This window comes from Pipistrellus hanaki (assembly GCF_964339955.1).
Source record: "Pipistrellus hanaki genome assembly, chromosome: 5".
Classification (NCBI taxonomy): domain Eukaryota; kingdom Metazoa; phylum Chordata; class Mammalia; order Chiroptera; family Vespertilionidae; genus Pipistrellus; species Pipistrellus hanaki.
Genome location: NC_140507.1, coordinates 553,385 through 571,958, shown reverse-complemented (window position 1 = coordinate 571,958; position 18,574 = coordinate 553,385). Strand labels below are relative to the sequence as shown.

At 66.5% G+C, this 18,574-nt stretch overlaps 2 protein-coding genes across 2 annotated transcripts in view; one reads left to right on the top strand and one right to left on the bottom strand.

The window, feature by feature from the left end:
* INTS1 (integrator complex subunit 1) overlaps positions 1-9,556 on the top strand; it is a 23,484-nt gene extending 13,928 nt beyond the window's left edge. Inside the window, exons 25-40 of the mRNA XM_084883881.1 lie at positions 56-165; positions 259-470; positions 1,567-1,724; positions 2,277-2,383; positions 2,847-3,491; positions 4,518-4,786; positions 5,074-5,167; positions 5,963-6,123; positions 6,742-6,879; positions 7,093-7,157; positions 7,245-7,368; positions 7,645-7,735; positions 7,830-7,903; positions 8,618-8,732; positions 8,914-8,960; positions 9,409-9,556. Coding sequence (XP_084740007.1) covers positions 56-165; positions 259-470; positions 1,567-1,724; positions 2,277-2,383; positions 2,847-3,491; positions 4,518-4,786; positions 5,074-5,167; positions 5,963-6,123; positions 6,742-6,879; positions 7,093-7,157; positions 7,245-7,368; positions 7,645-7,735; positions 7,830-7,903; positions 8,618-8,732; positions 8,914-8,960; positions 9,409-9,485 — 2,487 coding nt within the window. The 3' untranslated portion in view covers positions 9,486-9,556. The remainder of the gene's footprint in view (positions 1-55; positions 166-258; positions 471-1,566; positions 1,725-2,276; positions 2,384-2,846; positions 3,492-4,517; positions 4,787-5,073; positions 5,168-5,962; positions 6,124-6,741; positions 6,880-7,092; positions 7,158-7,244; positions 7,369-7,644; positions 7,736-7,829; positions 7,904-8,617; positions 8,733-8,913; positions 8,961-9,408) is intronic.
* The window catches only part of NUDT1 (nudix hydrolase 1), a gene marked incomplete at its 3' end in the record, with an annotated part of 283,181 nt that overhangs the window by 221,201 nt on the left and 43,406 nt on the right, over positions 1-18,574 (bottom strand). The gene's annotated exons all lie outside the window — the stretch shown is intronic.

The window sequence follows — 18,574 nt, the reverse complement described above, 5'->3', positions numbered from 1 at the left end:
CGGACCCGCTGCTTCTGAGCCTTCCCGGCCCAGCCCGCCCGTCTCATTGCTGCAGAGTGCGCTCCGTGCCCCGGTGGGCTGCGGGCAGAGGGCAGAGCCCCCCTCGCCCTCTGACATCCGGAGCCCCCGGCTGGCCCGGAGCGCCTTCTGTCCTGCGTGGTCGGGGTGCGATCCCCATCACGCAGACGGGTAAACCGAGGCCCAGGGAGGACACAGGCCGAGCTGGAACCTTGGGCCCAGACGTCTCTGGGCTCCCAGTGAGGTTCTTGCTCCTGGCACCGGGGTGAGCCGGTGGCCAGGCGGCTCCCTGCTGACCGTCCCTCCCCAGGCCTTCCGCGTGGCCGAGGAGCAGCTAGGGATCCCAGCCCTGCTGGAGGCCGAGGACATGGTGGCTCTGAAGGTGCCCGACCGGCTGAGCATCCTGACCTACGTGTCCCAGTATTACAACTACTTCCACGGACGCTCGCCCAGTGAGTGCCCGCCGCCCTGGCCCCCCTCTGCCCAGTGCCCGCCGCCCTGGCGACCCCCTCTGCCCAGTGCCCGCCGCCCTGGCTCCCCTCTGCCCAGTGCCCGCCACCCTGGCCCCCCTCTGCCCAGTGCCCGCCGCCCTGGCCCCCCTCTGCCCAGTGCCCGCCGCCCTGGCCCCCCTCTGCCCAGTGCCCGCCGCCCTGGCCCCCCTCTGCCCAGTGCCCGCCGCCCTGGAGGTCCCCTCTGCCCAGTGCCCGCCGCCCTGGAGGTCCCCTCTGCCCAGTGCCCGCCGCCCTGGCCCCCCTCTGCCCAGTGCCCGCCGCCCTGGAGGTCCCCTCTGCCCAGTGCCTGCCGCCCTGGCTCCCCTCTGCCCAGTGCCCGCCGCCCTGGCCCCCCTCTGCCCAGTGCCCGCCGCCCTGGCCCCCCTCTGCCCAGTGCCCGCCGCCCTGGCCCCCCTCTGCCCAGTGCCCGCCGCCCTGGAGGCCCCCTCTGCCCAGGGCGTGGCCAGGACCCCTCCCCGCACGGCTCCCTCCCTCAGGCCCAGCTCCAACGCCCCCATCTGGTCCTGACATTGTGTCAGGCTTTGTGTGCGCGCTCCCCCACATTCCTCGGCCTTAGAAATCCCCGGAACGGCTCTGGGCTCCGGGCCAGCCCGCCTCCCGCCTCCCCGCCCGCTTTGTGCAGAAACAGAAAAGTCCCTTCCTGACCCAGCGGGGGTCAGGCGGGAGGGGGAGTCCACCCAGCGGGTGGTGCTGTCTGTGGCTGCCCCCCGCCCAGCTGGAGCTGCCCCTCGCCCCCGCCCCCGGGCCGGGCCCAGCCGGGCACCCACACCTCCCCGGGCTCGGGCCCAGCCGGGCACCCACACCTCCCCGGGCTCGGGCCCCGGCCGGGCACCCACAGCTCCCCGGGCTCGGGCCCCGGCCGGGCACCCACAGCTCCCAGGGCTCAGGCCCCCGCCGGGCACCCACACCTCCCCGGGCTCGGGCCCCGGCCGGGCACCCACAGCTCCCGGGCTCGGGCCCCGGCCGGGCACCCACACCTCCCCGGGCTCGGGCCGAGGGCCCAGACCCGGGAGCCCTGACCTGCGTCTCCTGCCAGTTGGGGGCATGGCTGGCGTGAAGAGGCCCCCGTCCGAGGCCCAGGAGGAGCCGTCCGGGAAGCGGGCCTCGCCCACGCCCGCCCGGGGGCCGCTGTCCCCCGTCAGCACCAACGTCCAGCGGAAGGCCCGGGGCGCGGAGGGCCCCCCGCTGAAGGCGGTGAGCGCCAGGCGGCCCGCCCTCTGGTTCCGGGCCGGGGGTGGAGGGCGCAGTTTGCCCTGGAACCCGTGCTGGGGCCGGCGGTCGGGGGTCCCATTGTGCAGGAGCCCAGGAGCCCAGGGACTGGCTCCCGCGTTCCTGCCGTCCTGTGTGGCCGGGATAGGGTCCCCAAGGTGCAGACGGGTAAACTGAGGCCCAGGGAGGCCCGCAGGCTGAGCTGAGCTTGGTAACCGGCCGCTCCCTCTCCGTGGGTCCGTGGGTCCGGCCCAGCCAGGGAGCTGTGCCCCTTTCAGAGGTGGAGCCTGGAAGGGGCCATACCGTGTGCTCGGGCGCCCCCTGCTGTCCCCCGGCCGCCACACCGGCTCCCGGGGCTGGGCCCGGACATGCGGAGCGGGTTGGATTTCTGTGCCTTGGGGTGGGAACTTTGAACCCCAAAACCAAGCCTCCATCCCCTTGGCCAGGCTGGAGGTTGGCGTCCAGCCGGCCTGGGCACGGCCCGGCCCGGCCGCTGCTCTGGGGCCTCAGCTCCGGTCCCCCCCCCCCCCCCCGCAGGGCCAGGGCGGCGCGGGGAGCAGCTCCTGCGGGGTGTGCGGCCAGCACGTGCACCTGGTGCAGCGACACCTGGCGGACGGGAGGCTGTACCACCGCAGCTGCTTCAGGTGGGGCCGTGGGGGAGCTGAGCAGGGGTGGGGGGCTGTGTGGGGGGTGGGGGGCTGTGTGAGGAGGTGGGGGGCTGTGGGGGGGCTGTGCAGGGGGGTGGGGGGCTGTGTGGGGGGCTGTGCGGGGGGTGGGGGGCTGTGCAGGGGGGTGGGGGACTGTGGGGGGAGTGGGGGGTGGGGGGCTGTGTGGGGGGCTGTGCGGGGGGTGGGGGGCTGTGGGGGGACTGTGGGGGGTGGGGGGCTTTGTAGGGGGGTGGGGGGCTTTGTAGGGGGGTGGGGGGCTGTGCAGGGGGGTGGGGGGCTGTGTGGGGGGTGGGGGCTGTGCAGGGGTGCCTGTGTGTGTGTGTGTGGGGGGGGGGTGTGGGCCTGGCCCCCGCAGCCCCGGGGGAGCGGACCCGGGAGCAGCCGGGAGGAGGCATCTGTGCGGGTCGGGCTCTGGTGACGGACGCCCCCTCCACCCCAGGTGCTCGCGGTGCTCCGGCACCCTGCGGCCCGGCGCCTACCGGCCCACGGCCCAGCCTGGCGTCTTCGTCTGCTCCAGCCGCTGCCCCGCAGCCGCCCCCGCGGAGCCCCGGCCGCCCAGCGCCCCCCCGACGGCCCGGGAGGCCCGGCCCGCAGCCCCGGGGCCCATGGTGGGCGCCGCGGCCGAAGGCTTCCCGCGGGGCACCCCCCCCCAGGCCCCCGCCGGGAGCCCGGCCGGGCCCAGGCCCTCGGGGGGCCCCGTGGGCGGAGCCCGGACGCCTGTGACCAACAGCTCCCCGGCGGGGTGGGCCCCGGCCCGGGCCCCGGCGGCCGGCAGCCCCCGGCCCGCCGCGGCCCCCAGAGCCCCGGGCCCGCTCCCGGCCACACAGCCGGACCGGGCAGCCTCCCCGGGGCCCGCGCCCCCGGCCCCAGGCAGCGCGGGAGCCCCGGCCTGGACCCCCGCGGCCTCCCGGACGCAGCAGGCCCGCGAGAGGTTCCTGCTGGCGCCCGCGGCCCCCAGCCCGGGGCCGGCCGGCAGGGCCCCCGCCGCAGCCCACACGCCCTCCGAGGCCGACCGCCGGGAGCAAGCGCTGAGCTGTCTCCAGAAGGCCCTGCCCGGGCTCCGAGGGGCACAGGAGCCAGGCAGGTGCGTGGGGAAGGAGGACGGGGTACCCATCTGCCCATGGGGATCCCAGAGGCGGGGGGGTGGGATGGCTGGGGTTCAGGGCCACTGTCCGTGTGGTGGTGAGGCCGCACCTCCAGCCTCGGCTTCCTCCTCTGGGAAACGGGAGGATGAGAGGAGCCAGAGTGCTTGGTGGGCGGCCGGAGGGGACCTGGCTACCACCTGAGCTCCGTCCGCATGCCCTTGGGGGCGGGTACAGCGGCTCTGCCCCGGGGCCCCCAGGGGGCTCGGTGCTGCTGGGGACCCTGTTTGACACCCGGGCATCACCTGTCAGCCGCCCTGCCCCTGCCCTGCCCTCTGCACACACGGGGCAGGTGCCATCACAGGGTGGGGGGGTCGTGCCAATGTCCTGGGCTGACCCGCCCGGCTGCTGTGCGGCAGCGCTGGGCCCGGGGAGACTGGCTCTCGGGGAGGGTCCTTCCTGCTCTTCCAGCTTCCGGTGCCCGGGCACCTCCTCCCTGTGCCTGTCTTCACGTCTGTCCTGTGCCTGTCTGCTCTTCTGTCTCGTAAGGACGAGCCATGGACTTAGGGCACCCTAATGCAGGATGGCCTCACCCTCAGATTCACCGGCACAGCCTGTCCATGCCGGTGACGGGGATTGTGGGGGACACCACTCAGCCACTCCACCTAGCGAGTAAGGAGATGCCGCGCCTGGCCGCATGCGCCGCTGCCTCCTGCTGCCCTGCCAGCGCGGCCGTGGCTCCCGGGCGGCCCGGGGCCCGGAGGGCAGCCAGGAGGCCGGCGGCCACGGCCGTGCAGGTGCGGGGACGGGGGACAGGGTGCTGTGCTCCTCGCACCCCCATACCTGATGTGTTTGGGGGTATTTTGACCTCATCGCACACCAGCCTTAAGCAGGAGAGTAAGGTCAGACAGTGCCCAGGAGGGTGGGCATTGGAACCAGCCCCCAGGGGAGACTGAGGGGCTTCTGCTGGCATCATGGGAGGGACTCCTGGATCCACCTGTGCCTGATGCCCGCTCTCGCACCCACAGGCCCGCCCCAGCCACTGCCTCTGCTTCCAACGGCCTTCCCAGAGCCGAAGGGCCACGAGCAGGTCCATCGGCCAAGCTGCCACAGCCGGTGTCTCCCCCGGCCCTCAGCCCCCCTGCAAAGACTGAGCCGGCAGCCCCCCCGAGTGCGGGCACCACCGCACGGGCATCCACGTCGCCCAAGGCGGGCCGGGCGAGCTCAGCGGCGCCCTCAGGGGGCAGCCGGGCAGCTGCCGACTCCAGGCTGAAGCCAGAGGCCCCGCTGGCGAAGGGTGAGAGCCCACAGTGCGGGCACGGGGGTGGGGGTGGTCCCCGCACGGACAGTCAGCAGCCGCGGGCTTGCTGGACGCACTTACCCGTGGGCAGTTGGGCAGGGGAGGCCCCGAGAGGCTCTCAGCCTGGAGGCCGGGCTACAGGCCGTGCCCGCCTCCCAGCAATGCTCCTTCCTGGGCCCTGGCAGGGGCGCCTGCGGCTGGAATGGCTGCAGGAAGATGTGGCCCAGCCTTTTCCAGTCTCTCCCAGATCCCCCCAATATGGCTCATCCCCCCCCCCCCGCCAGGCCCAAGTGCCGGCTCCCGGAAGGACCAGGTGGACGGGCCGGCAGCGTGGAGGAGCCACCTGAAGCCCGTGGCGAAGAAGCACCCGGCTGAGAGGTGAGGAGCGAGTGGGCGGGCTGGGGCTCCTGGGCCTGGGCCTCCCCTGTGCCTGTGGTTTGTGCTCACGGGCCCGATCCGGAGCCCATGTCCCAGGGTTACCCGGGGCCTGGCACATAGTAGGTGCTCCACAAATGCTCCCGGGTAAAAACACACATCGATTGGTCGACACACCCACAGCAGGGATGTGGGTGCGTCCCAGCATTGCATCTGGGCAGCCGAAGCCAGCTCTGTCCGAGGGATGGGACATTTCACACCAGCCCGAGGGGTCACAGCAGCCTGTCCCTGAGTGACGGGGACGGCTCACACCAGCCTGAGTGACAGGGGAAAGTTCACACCAGCCTGAGTGACGGGACGGTTCACACCCGCCTGAGTGACAGGGGACGGCTCACACCAGCCTGAGTGACAGGATGGCTCACACCAGCCTGAGTGACAGGGGACGGCTCACACCCGCCTGAGTGACAGGATGGCTCACACCAGCCTGAGTGACGTGGGGCTGTGTTCCCATTGGGAAACTGAGAAGGCAGGAAGGCAGGCGGCTGGTGGGTCCATCATAGGGCCTGGAATCCTCACTCGTGTGAACCGGCCTCGGTGGCTGAGGGACAAGAACACTCAGTGGGCCTGACCCGAGCACGGGCCCACCTGTGGGGAATCGGGGCGGGGGTGGGGTGCATAGACACACCTGTGCTCTGGGAGGGTCCCAGGAGGCAGGGGCCGTCCTCTGCGGTGTGAGTGCCTCAGGCATGTCTGGGTGCGGGGCACCGCCCTTTCTCTGCTGACCTGTCCTCTGCCCAGGGCCCCGGAGCCGGTGGAGCCGTGGGGCCCCGGGAAGCCGAGGGCGGGGGCTGCGCCCCAGAAGGCCCCTGGGAGCTCCGAGGGGGACGTCTGCATCACCCTGACCCCCGTGCAGCCCGACAGGACGCCGGGCCCTGCTGGCCCCCAGCCCAGCCGCTCCGGTAATTCCCGGCCGGAAACCAGGGTCCCAGTGACCTCGCCCACCCAGGGGACAGGGCCGAGGGGTCGCCTCTGGGGGCAGCGTCCAGGTCTGGGGCTGTGGGTTGTGCTCTGGGGAAGGGAGAGGGAGAGGGGTCCTGGTGGGCAGTGGGTGTGTGCACGTGGTGTGTGCATGGATGAGCACGTGTGTGCCTGTACATGTGCACATGTGTGTGTGTGTTCCCACCCTCTTTCACCCCTCTTCCTGTGTGGCCTTGAGCGGCCGCCAGCCCAGAGCTGTGCGAGGATTCTGCCCTCGCTGCTGCTGTGGCTGCCAGCTGCGCCCCCACTGGGAGCCGTGGGGCCGGGCTGGGAGCCATGGGGCGGGGCCGGGAGCCGTGGGCCTGGGCCGGGAGCCGTGGGGCGGGGCCGGGAGCCGTGGGGCCGGGCCGGGAGCCGTGGGGCCGGGCCGGGAGCTGTGGGGCCGGGCCGGGAGCCGTGGGTCTGGTGCTGGGAGCCGTGGGGCCGGGCTGGGAGGGCCGGGAGCCGTGGGGCCGGGCCGGGAGCCGTGGGCCCGGGGTGGCCCCGCTCGGGGAGGAGACCGGCCTGCTGGCCCCACGTCACGTCTGTCTCGTCTACAGCCGCCTCCCCTGCGGCGCCCCCCCCTCCCGGCCGCAGGAAGCTGGCGGTGCCCCCCAGCCTAGACCTTTCCGGCAGCTGGCTTCAGCCCAGGCCCCCGCGGCAGGAGGCCCCGGGCCAGGGCCCGAAGGACACGCCGGGTCAGCCGGGCAGGCCGTTCCTGCGGGGGCGCGGGCGAAGGGGGGCGGTGCTGAGGGCGCCGCCCTGCAAGAGGCGGGCCTGTCTCTGTCTGTGGGCTCTGCCCAGGGGCCTGCTGGGTGGACAGGGACGCTGGGAGGGACAGAGCTGGGGGTGAGTTGTTGGGGTCAGACCCGGGCCCAGCACACTCACCCTGCCCCCCTCCCCTTCTCCAGGGAGGCCCTTGGGCCCAGCCGACACCCCCGCCTCCCCTGGCAGGGTGGTGACCTCCCCGGTCAGGGTGAGTAGGCCGTGGGGGAGTGGCCAGGAGCTCAGCCTGGACGGACGGCCCTCACACCCCTTCCTCCTCGCACCGCTTCCTCCGCAGCTGCACCCCGACTACCTGCCCCCCGAGGAGATCCAGAGGCAGGCCCAGCAGATCCAGCGGCAGCTGGACGCACTGGAGCTCAGGGGCGTGGACCTGGAGAGGCGCCTGCGGGCGGCCGAGGGGGGTGAGCGGCCTCTCCCCACTGCCCGGCCCTCCCCGCCCCACCCGCCCTGTCCTCCCCACCCGGCCTCCCCGCCGGCCCAAAGCCAGCCTGTGGGCCCCCTGGCCCGGGGCCGCCTCGGGGCCCGGCCCCCCCTCCCCGTGCCAGCCCGTCTCCTCCCCACTCCACCCCTCCCCGCCCGGCCCAAAGCCAGCCTGTGGGCCCCCTGGCCCGGGGCCGCCCTCGGCGCCTGGCCCCCCCCCCCCCCCCCCCCCCCATGCCAGCCCGTCTCCCCCGCAGACGCCTCGGAGGACGCGCTCATGGTGGACTGGTTCCGGCTCATCCACGAGAAGCAGCTGCTGCTGCGGCTGGAGTCAGAGCTGATGTACAAGTGAGGGCCCAGCCCCCAGGGCCTCCTCCCCTCCCTCTCCCCCTCCTCCCCCCACCCCTCCTCTCGCTGTCCCACCTCACACTGTCCCCCGCAGGGCCAAGGACCAGAGCCTGGAGGAGAAGCAGCTGGACATCTTGGACGAGCTGCGCCAGCTGATGGCCCGACCGGGTGCGTCCCCCCTCCCCCGGCCGCCCTGCAGTGCGCTGTGGGGGGAGCGCTGTGGGGGGTTATGGGTCCTGTGGCCCAGTGGCTTGGTTCCCACTGTTTCCACATCCCTGTCCACACTTCTCCCCACCTCTCCCTCTTCTCCCCCTCCTCTGTCCACCTCTCCCTCCCTCTCCCTCCTCTGTCCACCTCTCCCTCCTCTCTCCCTCCTCTGTCCACCTCTCCCTCCTCTCTCCCTCTTCTGTCCACCTCTCCCTCCTCTCTCCCTCCTCTCCCCACCTCTCCCTCCCTCTCCCTCCTCTGTCCATCTCTCCCTCCTCTGTCCACCTCTCCCTCCCTCTCCCTCCTCTGTCCATCTCTCCCTCCATCTCTCCCTCCTCTGTCCACCTCTCCCTCCATCTCTCCCTCCTCTGTCCACCTCTCCCTCCTCTCTCCCTCCTCTCCCCACCTCTCCCTCCCTCTCCCTCCTCTGTCCATCTCTCCCTCCTCTGTCCACCTCTCCCTCCTCTCTCCCTTCTCTGTCCACCTCTCCCACCCCTCTCCCTCCTCTGTCCACACTGGGTGCCCTGTGAGGCGGGTGAGGCGGCCCCGCGGCCTTCCTTCTCCGCCATCCGTGCTCCTGAACTCAGCGTGCACAGCCTCTGCCCCAGGGGCCCGGGCCCTCCCGCAGGGGGCGCTGCTCTGAGGGGGGCTCCGCTGACCGGGCTGCCCCTCTAGAGGGCCTGAAGTCGCCCCGGGACCGGCAGCGGGAGCAGGACCTGCTGACCCAGTACGTGAGCACCGTCAACGACCGCAGTGACATCGTCGACTTCCTGGACGAGGACCGGCTCAGGTGCGGGGGCTGGGAGCCGGGGGAGGGGGGCCCGGGGGAGGGGGTCCTGGGGGAAGGGGGCCCGGGGAGGGGGAGGGCCATGTGATGGGGGGCCCGGGTTGGGGGCCGGGGGGAGGGGGCCTGCAGCCAGAGCGGCTCCGGCTCGGGTGTGAGGGTGACTGGGGGGACGTTCGCATTTCAGGGAGCAGGAGGAGGACGAGGTGCTGGAGACCATGATCCAGAGGCTGGGTAACGGGGTCTGCCCGGGGGAGGGGCCTGAGGGGAGGGGCCTGAGGGAGGGGCCTGAGGGGAGGAGCCTGGGGGAGGGGCCTGGGGAGGGGCCAGAGGGGGAGGGGCCTGGGGGAGGGCCCTGGGGGAGGGGCCAGAGGGGGAGGAGCCTGAGGGGAGGGCCTTTAGGGGAGTGGCCTGAGGGGAGGAGTCTGAGGGGAGGGGCCTGGGGGCGGGGCCTGGGGGTGGGCGCCTCGGGCCCTCAGAGCAGGCAGAGAAGGGGCACCCTTCGGGGTGTGTCCGTCAGCGGAGGGTCCAGTGCAGCTGGTCAGGGCGGGGGGCTCTGAGGCGGCGCCGGGTGCTCAGGGGACGGTCCGGTCCCGCTGGGCCGCCGAGGGCCGGAGCGGGGACGGGACAGGCCCGGGGGCCGCAGCCGGAGCTGGCCGTGTCCTGAGTGTCCCCTCCTCAGACCTGCAGAGGAAGAAGTCCAAGTTCCGCTTCTCCAAGATCTGGTCCCCGAAGGGCAGGAGCAGGACCCCCGAGTGAGCCCTGGCCGGGGCCGGGAGGCCGCTGGATCCTCGTGGGCCCGAGCGGCCTCAATAAAGAGCTGACCACGACCTGGCTCCGCCTCCGCTCGCCGCCCCACGGGGTCGGGGCGGGTGCGGGCGGGGGGGCGGGGGTCTGGGCGGGGGGGTCCAGCGAGGCCCCGGAGGGGACAGTGGGGACGGAGGGCGGGCGCCCTGCGCGGTCAGCAGGCCTGGCTGTGCGGTCAGCAGGGGGGTGGGGGCTGGGTGAGCCTCAGGACCTGGAGGGGGCCCTGACCCTGCGGCTGAGACCGCCTCCCGCAGTGTGGCCTCTCCACCACCAGATGGAGGCAGAGGGCCACCCTGCAGGGCTGGGCTCATAGAGGCTGAGACCGCCCTGCAGCCACAGCACCTGGATGGGCCAAACTGCGCCCAGACCCCCTCCCAGGCGGCTGGGGTGCCCGTGGGGTCTCTGAGATGGCAGAAGGGCTCCAGCCTGTCCGCCGAGGGCAGTGGGGCCCTCAGAGGGTCCCGCGGGGCCTGGGAGCCCCTGTCCATCACGCTGCTCCAAGTCTGGAGCGTCCGGGGTGGGCACAGTGGCGCAGTGGGCAGAGGCGGTCCCGTCTGCTCGTGGTCCAGGCCCCGAGCCTCACGCTGTCCTGGCTCCCCACCAGGCCGGGCCTTGGACCCCACACTCTGTCACTACAGGACAAGCACCGTCCTGGGGCCACCAGTCACCGGGCGCCAGTCCTGTGACATCCGTCAGCCCCAGGGAGGAGCAGGGGGCCATGGTGGCCACTGGGGTGCAGGGGCCTGGCTTCACCACTGCCCACCCCTGACCCGGAGGGGTCACCCTGGGGCCCCAACGACTTGCCAGGAGGCTGGGGAGAGGCTGGCCCAGCAGGCTCCGGGGCCACGTGGCTGGGCTCCTGCCTGCGCCACAGGAGACCTCGCACGCCCAGGCCTCCCCTCCCCCCCCGCCCCCACGTGGCCCGGAGACACCCGTTTCCAGTGGACGTGGGGTGGGGGACACGGGGGGCTGGTCCCTGGTGGCACCCCTCTCACTCCTGTCTTGTGGGTCTGGGGGCTGTGGCTGAGCTGAAGGACACTGAGCAGAGGGACCCGTGGCCGAGGTCTGGCTGGGCAGAATTCAGGGGCGCTGGGCGGGGCAGTGGCTGCAGCAGGAAGGGGGTCAGGGGAGGGAAGGTGGAGGGGCAGCCCTTCACGGAAACTGGTGGTGTAAGCAGTGCTCTAGCCCTTTGACAAGAGGGGAAACTGAGTCATAAAGGAGTGCCAGGCTCACGATAGGGGGGGCGAGCCCGTCACACTGGGGGCTCCCCAACGAAGGGCCTGTGTGACGGGGCCCGGGTGGGACTCTGCCTCTGGCCGCCTGGCACCCCCTCCTTGTGCTGCGGTGGCTCCCACTCACCCTCGAGCCTGGACTCTGATTCCTGGGCCTCCGCCTCCCGCGGTCCCCAGCAGCTGCCTCGCCGGGCGGCTGCAGCAGGTCCCGAGAGCCCGTCTGTCCGCCAGTCAGCCAGTTGTCTCGTCCTGGTCCTCGGTCCTGGTCAGAGTCCCGGACTCTGTGGTGAGCCTCCAGGAGCTCCTGATGACAGGGTGGAGCGGAGACACGCTGTTACGTTGTCACAGATGGAGTGGGAGCTGCTTCGTTACATTGCTAACAGAGACCCCACACACCTGTCGGCAGCCCGCAGACACTACAACGTGCGTCGGATGTAATCCAATTGAAATCAGGTTATCGGGAACATCTTATTTTATCACAAATTGAAATTATATCACCTTCCTCTTTTCCTAAATTAAAAAGCTAAAACCTTCTGTTTGTTCTCCCATGTTTGTGTAAAACTCAGTGATTTTAACCCCATCACGTTCCCGCGTGGCTGTGTCTGTCCTCGTTTGTTTACAGGGGAGAACTTTCCGGAAAGAGCTGGCTGGTGTGGGGGACGGCTCCACGCAGGGGGGCTGGGGGAGGGCCCCCCTACCGGGGGAGGGAGCAGTTCAGTGCCGGTGTGCTGATGCATGGACCCCGTGGGTACCCCGGGGGCGGCACAGGCCCGAGGGCCCGGCCTGCGGGGGCAGAGTTGGCCGCCGCACCGGGTGTGGCCCTGGCCCACTGCAGGAGGCCGTGACCTTGGGGCAGGCGTGGACGGCTGGATGGACGGCTGGGGCGCAGGCCTGAGGGAGGCTCAGCCCAGCCTTGGGCGTGGGGCTGGGTCTCGCCACCTCCCGCCGCTTCTCCCCAGTCTGCACCAGCTGCCCCTGACCAGGACGGCCTCCTGTGCCGGGTGCCTCTGAGGACCTCGTCTCAACCTGGCACCGGCCAGACCCTCTCCCGAAAGGTCACGGCGAGGCTCTGGGGCACAGGAAGTCTGGGGCACCGTTCAGCCACTGCCTCTGGGGTGATTGCGCCCCTTTTGTTGTGCTTTTCCCGGTCTCCGATATCTGCAGTGAAAGCGCCCTGAGGAGGGGGTGTGGCTGGGCAGGAGCCCCGCCTCCTGTGTGGGCGGGGTCGTGGGGATGGACTCAGGGAACCGGACGGGCCTGGGGGGCAGCAGGGCTCAGCGCCAGGGCCCCGGGAGGAGGACACTCAGGCGGCCCGGAGTTGACCACTCACTCCTGTGGCTCAGAGGGGGAGGGGGGGAGCAGCCGGTCCCCAGGTGAAGGAAGCCTGAGCCCGCACTACACGGGGGCGCTGCCGGGGGAGGAGGGACCTTATCCCTAACCCTAACCCTGACCCTTAAAACTAAATCGGACCCTAAACCTAACCCTAAACTTATCCCTACACATAACCCTAAACCTAATCCTAACCCTATCCCTATCCCTATCCAAAACTCTAGCCCTAGCCTTAACCCTAACCTTAAACCTATCCTTAACAATAACCCTAATAATAACCCTAACGATAACCTTATCCCTAATGCTATCCCTATCCCTAACCATATCGTTAATCCTAAACCTTTCCCTAACCCTAAAACTAACCCTAAACTAACCCTAACCATAAAACTAACCCTATCCTTAACCTTATCTCTAACCCTATCCCTAACCCTAACCCTATCCCTAACCCAAACACTAACCCTAACCCTAACCCTAAACTATCCCTAACACTAAACCTATTTTAATAATGACCCTAATTCTAACCCTATCCCTAACCCTAACCCTCATTCTGACCCTAACTCTAAACCTACCCCTAAACCTAAACTTACCCCTAGCTCTAGCCTTAACATTAACCATATCATAACCCTAACCTAGCCCTAGCTTTAACCCTAACGGCAACCCTAACCCTAGCCCTAACCCTATCCCTAACCCTAACCCTATCCTTAACCCTATCCCAAACACAAAACCCAGCCCTAGCTCTATATCCTAATCCTAACTCTAACCCTAAACCTATCCTTAACCATAACTCTAATCCTATCCCTAAACCTATTCCTAACTCTAACTCTATCCAAAACCCTAACCCTAGCCCTAGCTCTAACCCTAACCCTAACCCTATCCCAAACCCTAGCCGTAATCCTAACCCTAACCATATCCTTAACCCTAACTCTAACCCTAACCCTATCCCTAGCTCTAACCCATACCCTAACCCTAACCTTATCTTTAACACTAACCCAAAACCTAACCCTAGCCCTAACCCCAACCCTATCCCTAACCCTAACCATAACTCTAACCCTAACCCTATCCCTAACCCTAACTCTATCCCTAACCCTAACCCTATCCACAGCTCTAACCCATACCCTAAACCTAACCCTGTCTTTAACACTAACCCAAACCCTAACCTTAACCTTATTCCCAAACCCTAGCCCTAACCCTAACCCTATCCTTAACCCTAACCCTAACCCTAACCCTATCCTTAACCCTAGCCTTAGCCCTAACCCTAACCCTATCCTTAACTCTAACCCTAACCCTAACCCTATCCTTAACCCTAACCCTAAACCCTAGCCCTAGAACTAACCCTATCCCTAACCTTATTCCCAACCCCTAGCCCTAACCCTAACCATAGCCCTAGCTATAGCCCTAACCCTAACCCTAAACACTAGCCCCAGCACTAACCCTATCCCTAACCATAAACCTATCCCGAACCCTAACCCTATCCCAAACCCTAACCCTAGCCCTAATCCTAACATTAACCCTAACCCTAACCCTAGCCCTAGCCCTGGCCCTAACTTATCCATAACCCTAACCCTAGCCCTAGCTCTACCCCTAACCCTAATCCTAACCCTATCCCTAACCCTAACCTTAAACCCTAGCCCTAACCCTAGCTCTAACCCTAACCCTATCCCTAGCCCTAACCCTAGCCCTATTTCTAACTCTAACACTGTCTACAGCCATATCCATAACCCTATCGGCCCCCAGCATTCTAGCTTCTAGGGGTCCGGAAAGTTCTACATCTCTGACCACTGGGGACCAGGTGGTAAGAAGGTTGGGCTTGGTGTGGGGCTGGGGGTCCCTCCTGCTCAGCTTGTTGAGCCTGAACTTCAGGTGACCCCAGAGGCCAAGGTGGGGGGTGTCACTGCAGAGAGGAGGGAGGGGAGGGAATGGGAGGGGAAGGGAGGCAGGAAGGGCAGGGGAGGGGAGGCAGGGAGGGGAGGGGAGGGGAGGGGAGGGGAGGGGAGGGGAGGGGAGGGAGGCCGGGAGGAGGTGGCCCGCGTTGGCTCCCGGCAGCAGCCAGGTCCCTGCTGTGGGCCTCCCCCTCGGGAAGTCACATGACCCGTCAGCTGACAGAACAGGATGACTCAGCCGGCAGCTGTCGGCCCCTGAAATAATGACAAAAACAATTAGCAATCCAAGCAGTAGCCTTTCCTTAATTATCTCCTCCGAGTTTAATTAACTAGCTAAATTATCAGCAGTAATGTAGGCATTAATTATGTCAAATTACAGTGTAAAACTCACAAAGTGTGGAAAATGTCAATTCAGCTCGGCTCACCTGCCAGGGGGTGGCGGGAGGCGGAGGGGTGGACCTGCGCGTGGGTCCGGGGCCGCCGGGGCCGCGGGGGCCGGACCGGTGCCGGGCCGGGCCGGGCCGGGCCGCCGGGCGGGTGGCGCCGGCGCAGGGGCGGCGGGGGCCCCGGGGACCCGGGCGGGCGGCGGGGACCCCTTGGCTGGGACCGAGGGAGGGAGAGGCGCCTGCTCCGGACCAGATGGCCGGGATGCTGAATTATTAAATTATGAATATTAATACAAATCAGACACAAAAGAGGTAATAATTTTGCTGCCCTACAGAAATAATTAACATAATTTTGATAAATTACACGATAAGAGAATCTCAAAATGGAGGTAGATTTATCTTAATTAATATCTTGGACCCGCGCGGAAGGTAAACGGCTCCTGGGGGCTGGGGCAGGTGAGGCCGTGCGGGTGAGGCCGGGCCGGGCCTCTCTGTTACCAGCCGGGGGGCCGGGGGCCGGGGGAGGATGGAGGGACCAGGTGCACGGCAGCCCTGAGGGGCGGGCAGGCCCTCCCTGTGCCTCAGTTTCCCTTCCGGGACTCACAGGCCTTTGGCTCTGGCGGCCTTTGGCAGAGCTCTCCCAGCAAAGCCCCCGCGCCGGCCGGTGAGCCGCACACCTGCCTGCCGCCCACACCGGCCGGGGAGGCGGCCCGGCTTGTCTGTCTGGGGGAGGGGGGGGTCTGAGCTGCGTCTGCGCCGCTCCCTGTGGCACCAGGGCAATGCCCACTCTGGAGACGGCAGGCTGCCCCTCCTGCCTCCCCCTTGCCCACTCCCCTCTCCCCAGACTTGTGTGAGGTCAGAGGCCTGGGCCTCAGGGATCGGCCAGGCCCCATCAGAGGAGGGCAGTTTCGCTGTCCATCTTTGGTCTTGGTTAAGGACTTTGGGTTTGCCCTGGGCAGTATGGCTCAGTTGGTTGGTTGTCACCTGTGAACCAGAAGGTTGTTGGTTCAGTTCCCACCCAGGGCACATGTGTGCAGGAGGCAGCCAACATCCGTGTTTCTTTTTCTCCCTCTCCCTTCCTCTCTCTCTAAAAACAAAAAATATTTTTTAAAAAAATAAAGGGACTTTGGGCTTGATCATAAAGGCTCCTGGGAGCCTTTGCAGGGTGTCAATCTGAGTGTTTTTTCTTAAATGTTTAATTATGAAATAAAAGTTGTCCCCACTTTTCAGCTGAGACCCTTAAAGCTGGGTGCCGCCTCTTGGAAACACTACTGGGTAAGGAGGGTCCCTGGCCTGCCTCCTGGGCCAGGCCCCACACAGGGCGGAGACCCTCCCGATCCTCAGGGGCGTGGCCTGTTCAGGGGCGTGGCCTGACGTGGGCGGAGCCTGACTCGGAGGGGCGGGGCCTGGCAGTGGGCGGGGCCTCTGGACCTCTCATCCCACCTCGGACCCATGCGGCCCCGAGCGCGGCCGGCAGGTGGCGCTGCGGCGTTTCCGGAGCCGGGCGGCCTTCAGGCCCGCTGGTGCTGGGGCAGGTCCCCGTGCACAGCAGACACGGGTGCACACCGGCTCCAGCACACCTCGGCGCAGGCCTGCGAGTCCTTTCCACACGCACACACGGCGCGGCCCCTCGCAGCCACCGTCACACTGGCCCCTCGCCCAGCCCTGCTCTCCCCAGCTCCCGGCTCCTGGCTCCTGGCTCCTGCGCGCCCTCAGCCCTCAGCTTTCCCTGCCCACAGGCCTCCTCCCACCTGAGGGCTCTGGAGCCTCCTCTCCGGCTCTCAGCTGCCCTGGCCGCTGGCTTCTCTGTTGGGCACCCAGGGCTGGGGGCTCAGGGCTGGGCACTCACTCAGGGCTGGGGGCTCGGGGCTGGGCGCTCGGGGCTGGGCACTCAGGGGCTGGGGGCTCAGGGCTGGGGGCTCAGGGTCTGGGCGCTCAGGGGCTGGGGGCTCAGGGCTGGGCGCTCACTCAGGGCTGGGGGCTCAGGGCTGGGGGCTCAGGGCTGGGGGCTCAGGGGCTGGGGGCTCAGGGCTGGGGGCTCAGGGGCTGGGGGCTCAGGGCTGGGGGCTCAGGGCTGCTGCAGCCTCCTCCCAGCTCACAGCTCTCCCGGCCTCCAGCGCTCACCTTCCTGGCAGCTTTTCTGGGCGGCAAGCCCTGAGCCCTGAGCTGGCGCTGGGGCTGTGATGAACCCTGTGCCATGTGCACACACTGAGCACCGCCTCCAACACACACACACACACACACACACACACTCACACACATACACACATACGCACACAGACACACACATATATAGACAGACACAGACACACTCACTCACACACACACAGACACACACACAGACACACACACAGACACACACACAGACACACTCACTCACACACACACAGACACAGACACACATACACATACATACACACAGAGACACACACATACACACAGACAGATACACACAGACATACACAGAGACACACACACATATAGACAGACACACATACACACATACACATGCATACACACAGGGAGACACACACAGACACAGACACATACACATACATACACACACAGAGACACACACAGACACACTCACACACACACATACATACACACAGAGAGACACACACACAGACACACTCACACACACAGACACAGACACAGACACACATACATACACACAGAGAGACACACACACACAGACACACTCACTCACACAGACACAGACACAGACACAGACACACATACACATACACATACATACACACAGAGAGACACACACACAGACACACTCACTCACACAGACACAGACACAGACACACATACACATACACATACATACACACAGAGAGAGACACACACACAGACACACTCACTCACACAGACACAGACACATACACATACACATACATACACACAGAGAGAGACACACACACACAGACACACTCACTCACACAGACACAGACACATACACATACACATACATACACACACAGAGAGAGACACACACACAGACACACTCACTCACACAGACACAGACACACTCACTCACACAGACACAGACACATACACATACACATACATACACACAGAGAGAGACACACACACACAGACACACTCACTCACACAGACACAGACACATACACATACACATACATACACACACAGAGAGAGACACACACACACAGACACACTCACTCACACAGACACAGACACAGACACACATACACATACACATACATACACACAGAGAGACACACACACACAGACACACTCACTCACACAGACACAGACACATACACATACACATACATACACACAGAGAGACACACACACACAGACACACTCACTCACACAGACACAGACACATACACATACACATACATACACACAGAGAGACACACACACACAGACACACTCACTCACACAGACACAGACACAGACACAGACACACATACACATACACATACATACACACAGAGAGACACACACACACAGACACACTCACTCACACAGACACAGACACAGACACATACACATACATACACACACAGAGAGAGACACACACAGACACACTCACTCACACAGACACAGACACATACACATACACATACATACACACAGAGAGACACACACACACAGACACACTCACTCACACAGACACAGACACAGACACATACACATACATACACACACAGAGAGAGACACACACACACAGACACACTCACTCACACAGACACAGACACATACACATACATACACACACACACACACACACACACACACACCGCAGAGGCCCCGAGGCCCGCCCCCTCCTGGGTGCGGCCGTGAGGCTCTCCCAGGGCAGGCGGTGGGTACTCCCCGGAGCTCCCGCGGGTGTGGGGGTCGAAGAGCCGCCCTGGGCCTGAAGGACACGTTTCCAGCCTCGGCCTCTGCGCTCACGGGAGTCCCTGGCCGGGGAGGCAGGCTGCGGCCTGGGCCAGGCAGGCGGCTCCGCCAGCCCCTGCGCTGCGGGCCAGGCCTGGGCAGCGTCCCTCCCGGATGTCCCGAGGACCGGCCTTTCACCCGGGCCTGGCCGCGGGGTGGCGGCAGGCTGGCTGGCCTCCCCGCCTTCCGGTGGGGGCGGGGGCTGCCGGCTCCCAGGCGGAGGCCTCCGCTTCCCCACCCGCAAGGGGCATCTGCAGGGAGCCCCAGACCAAGGAGGCGCCGCCCAGGGAAGC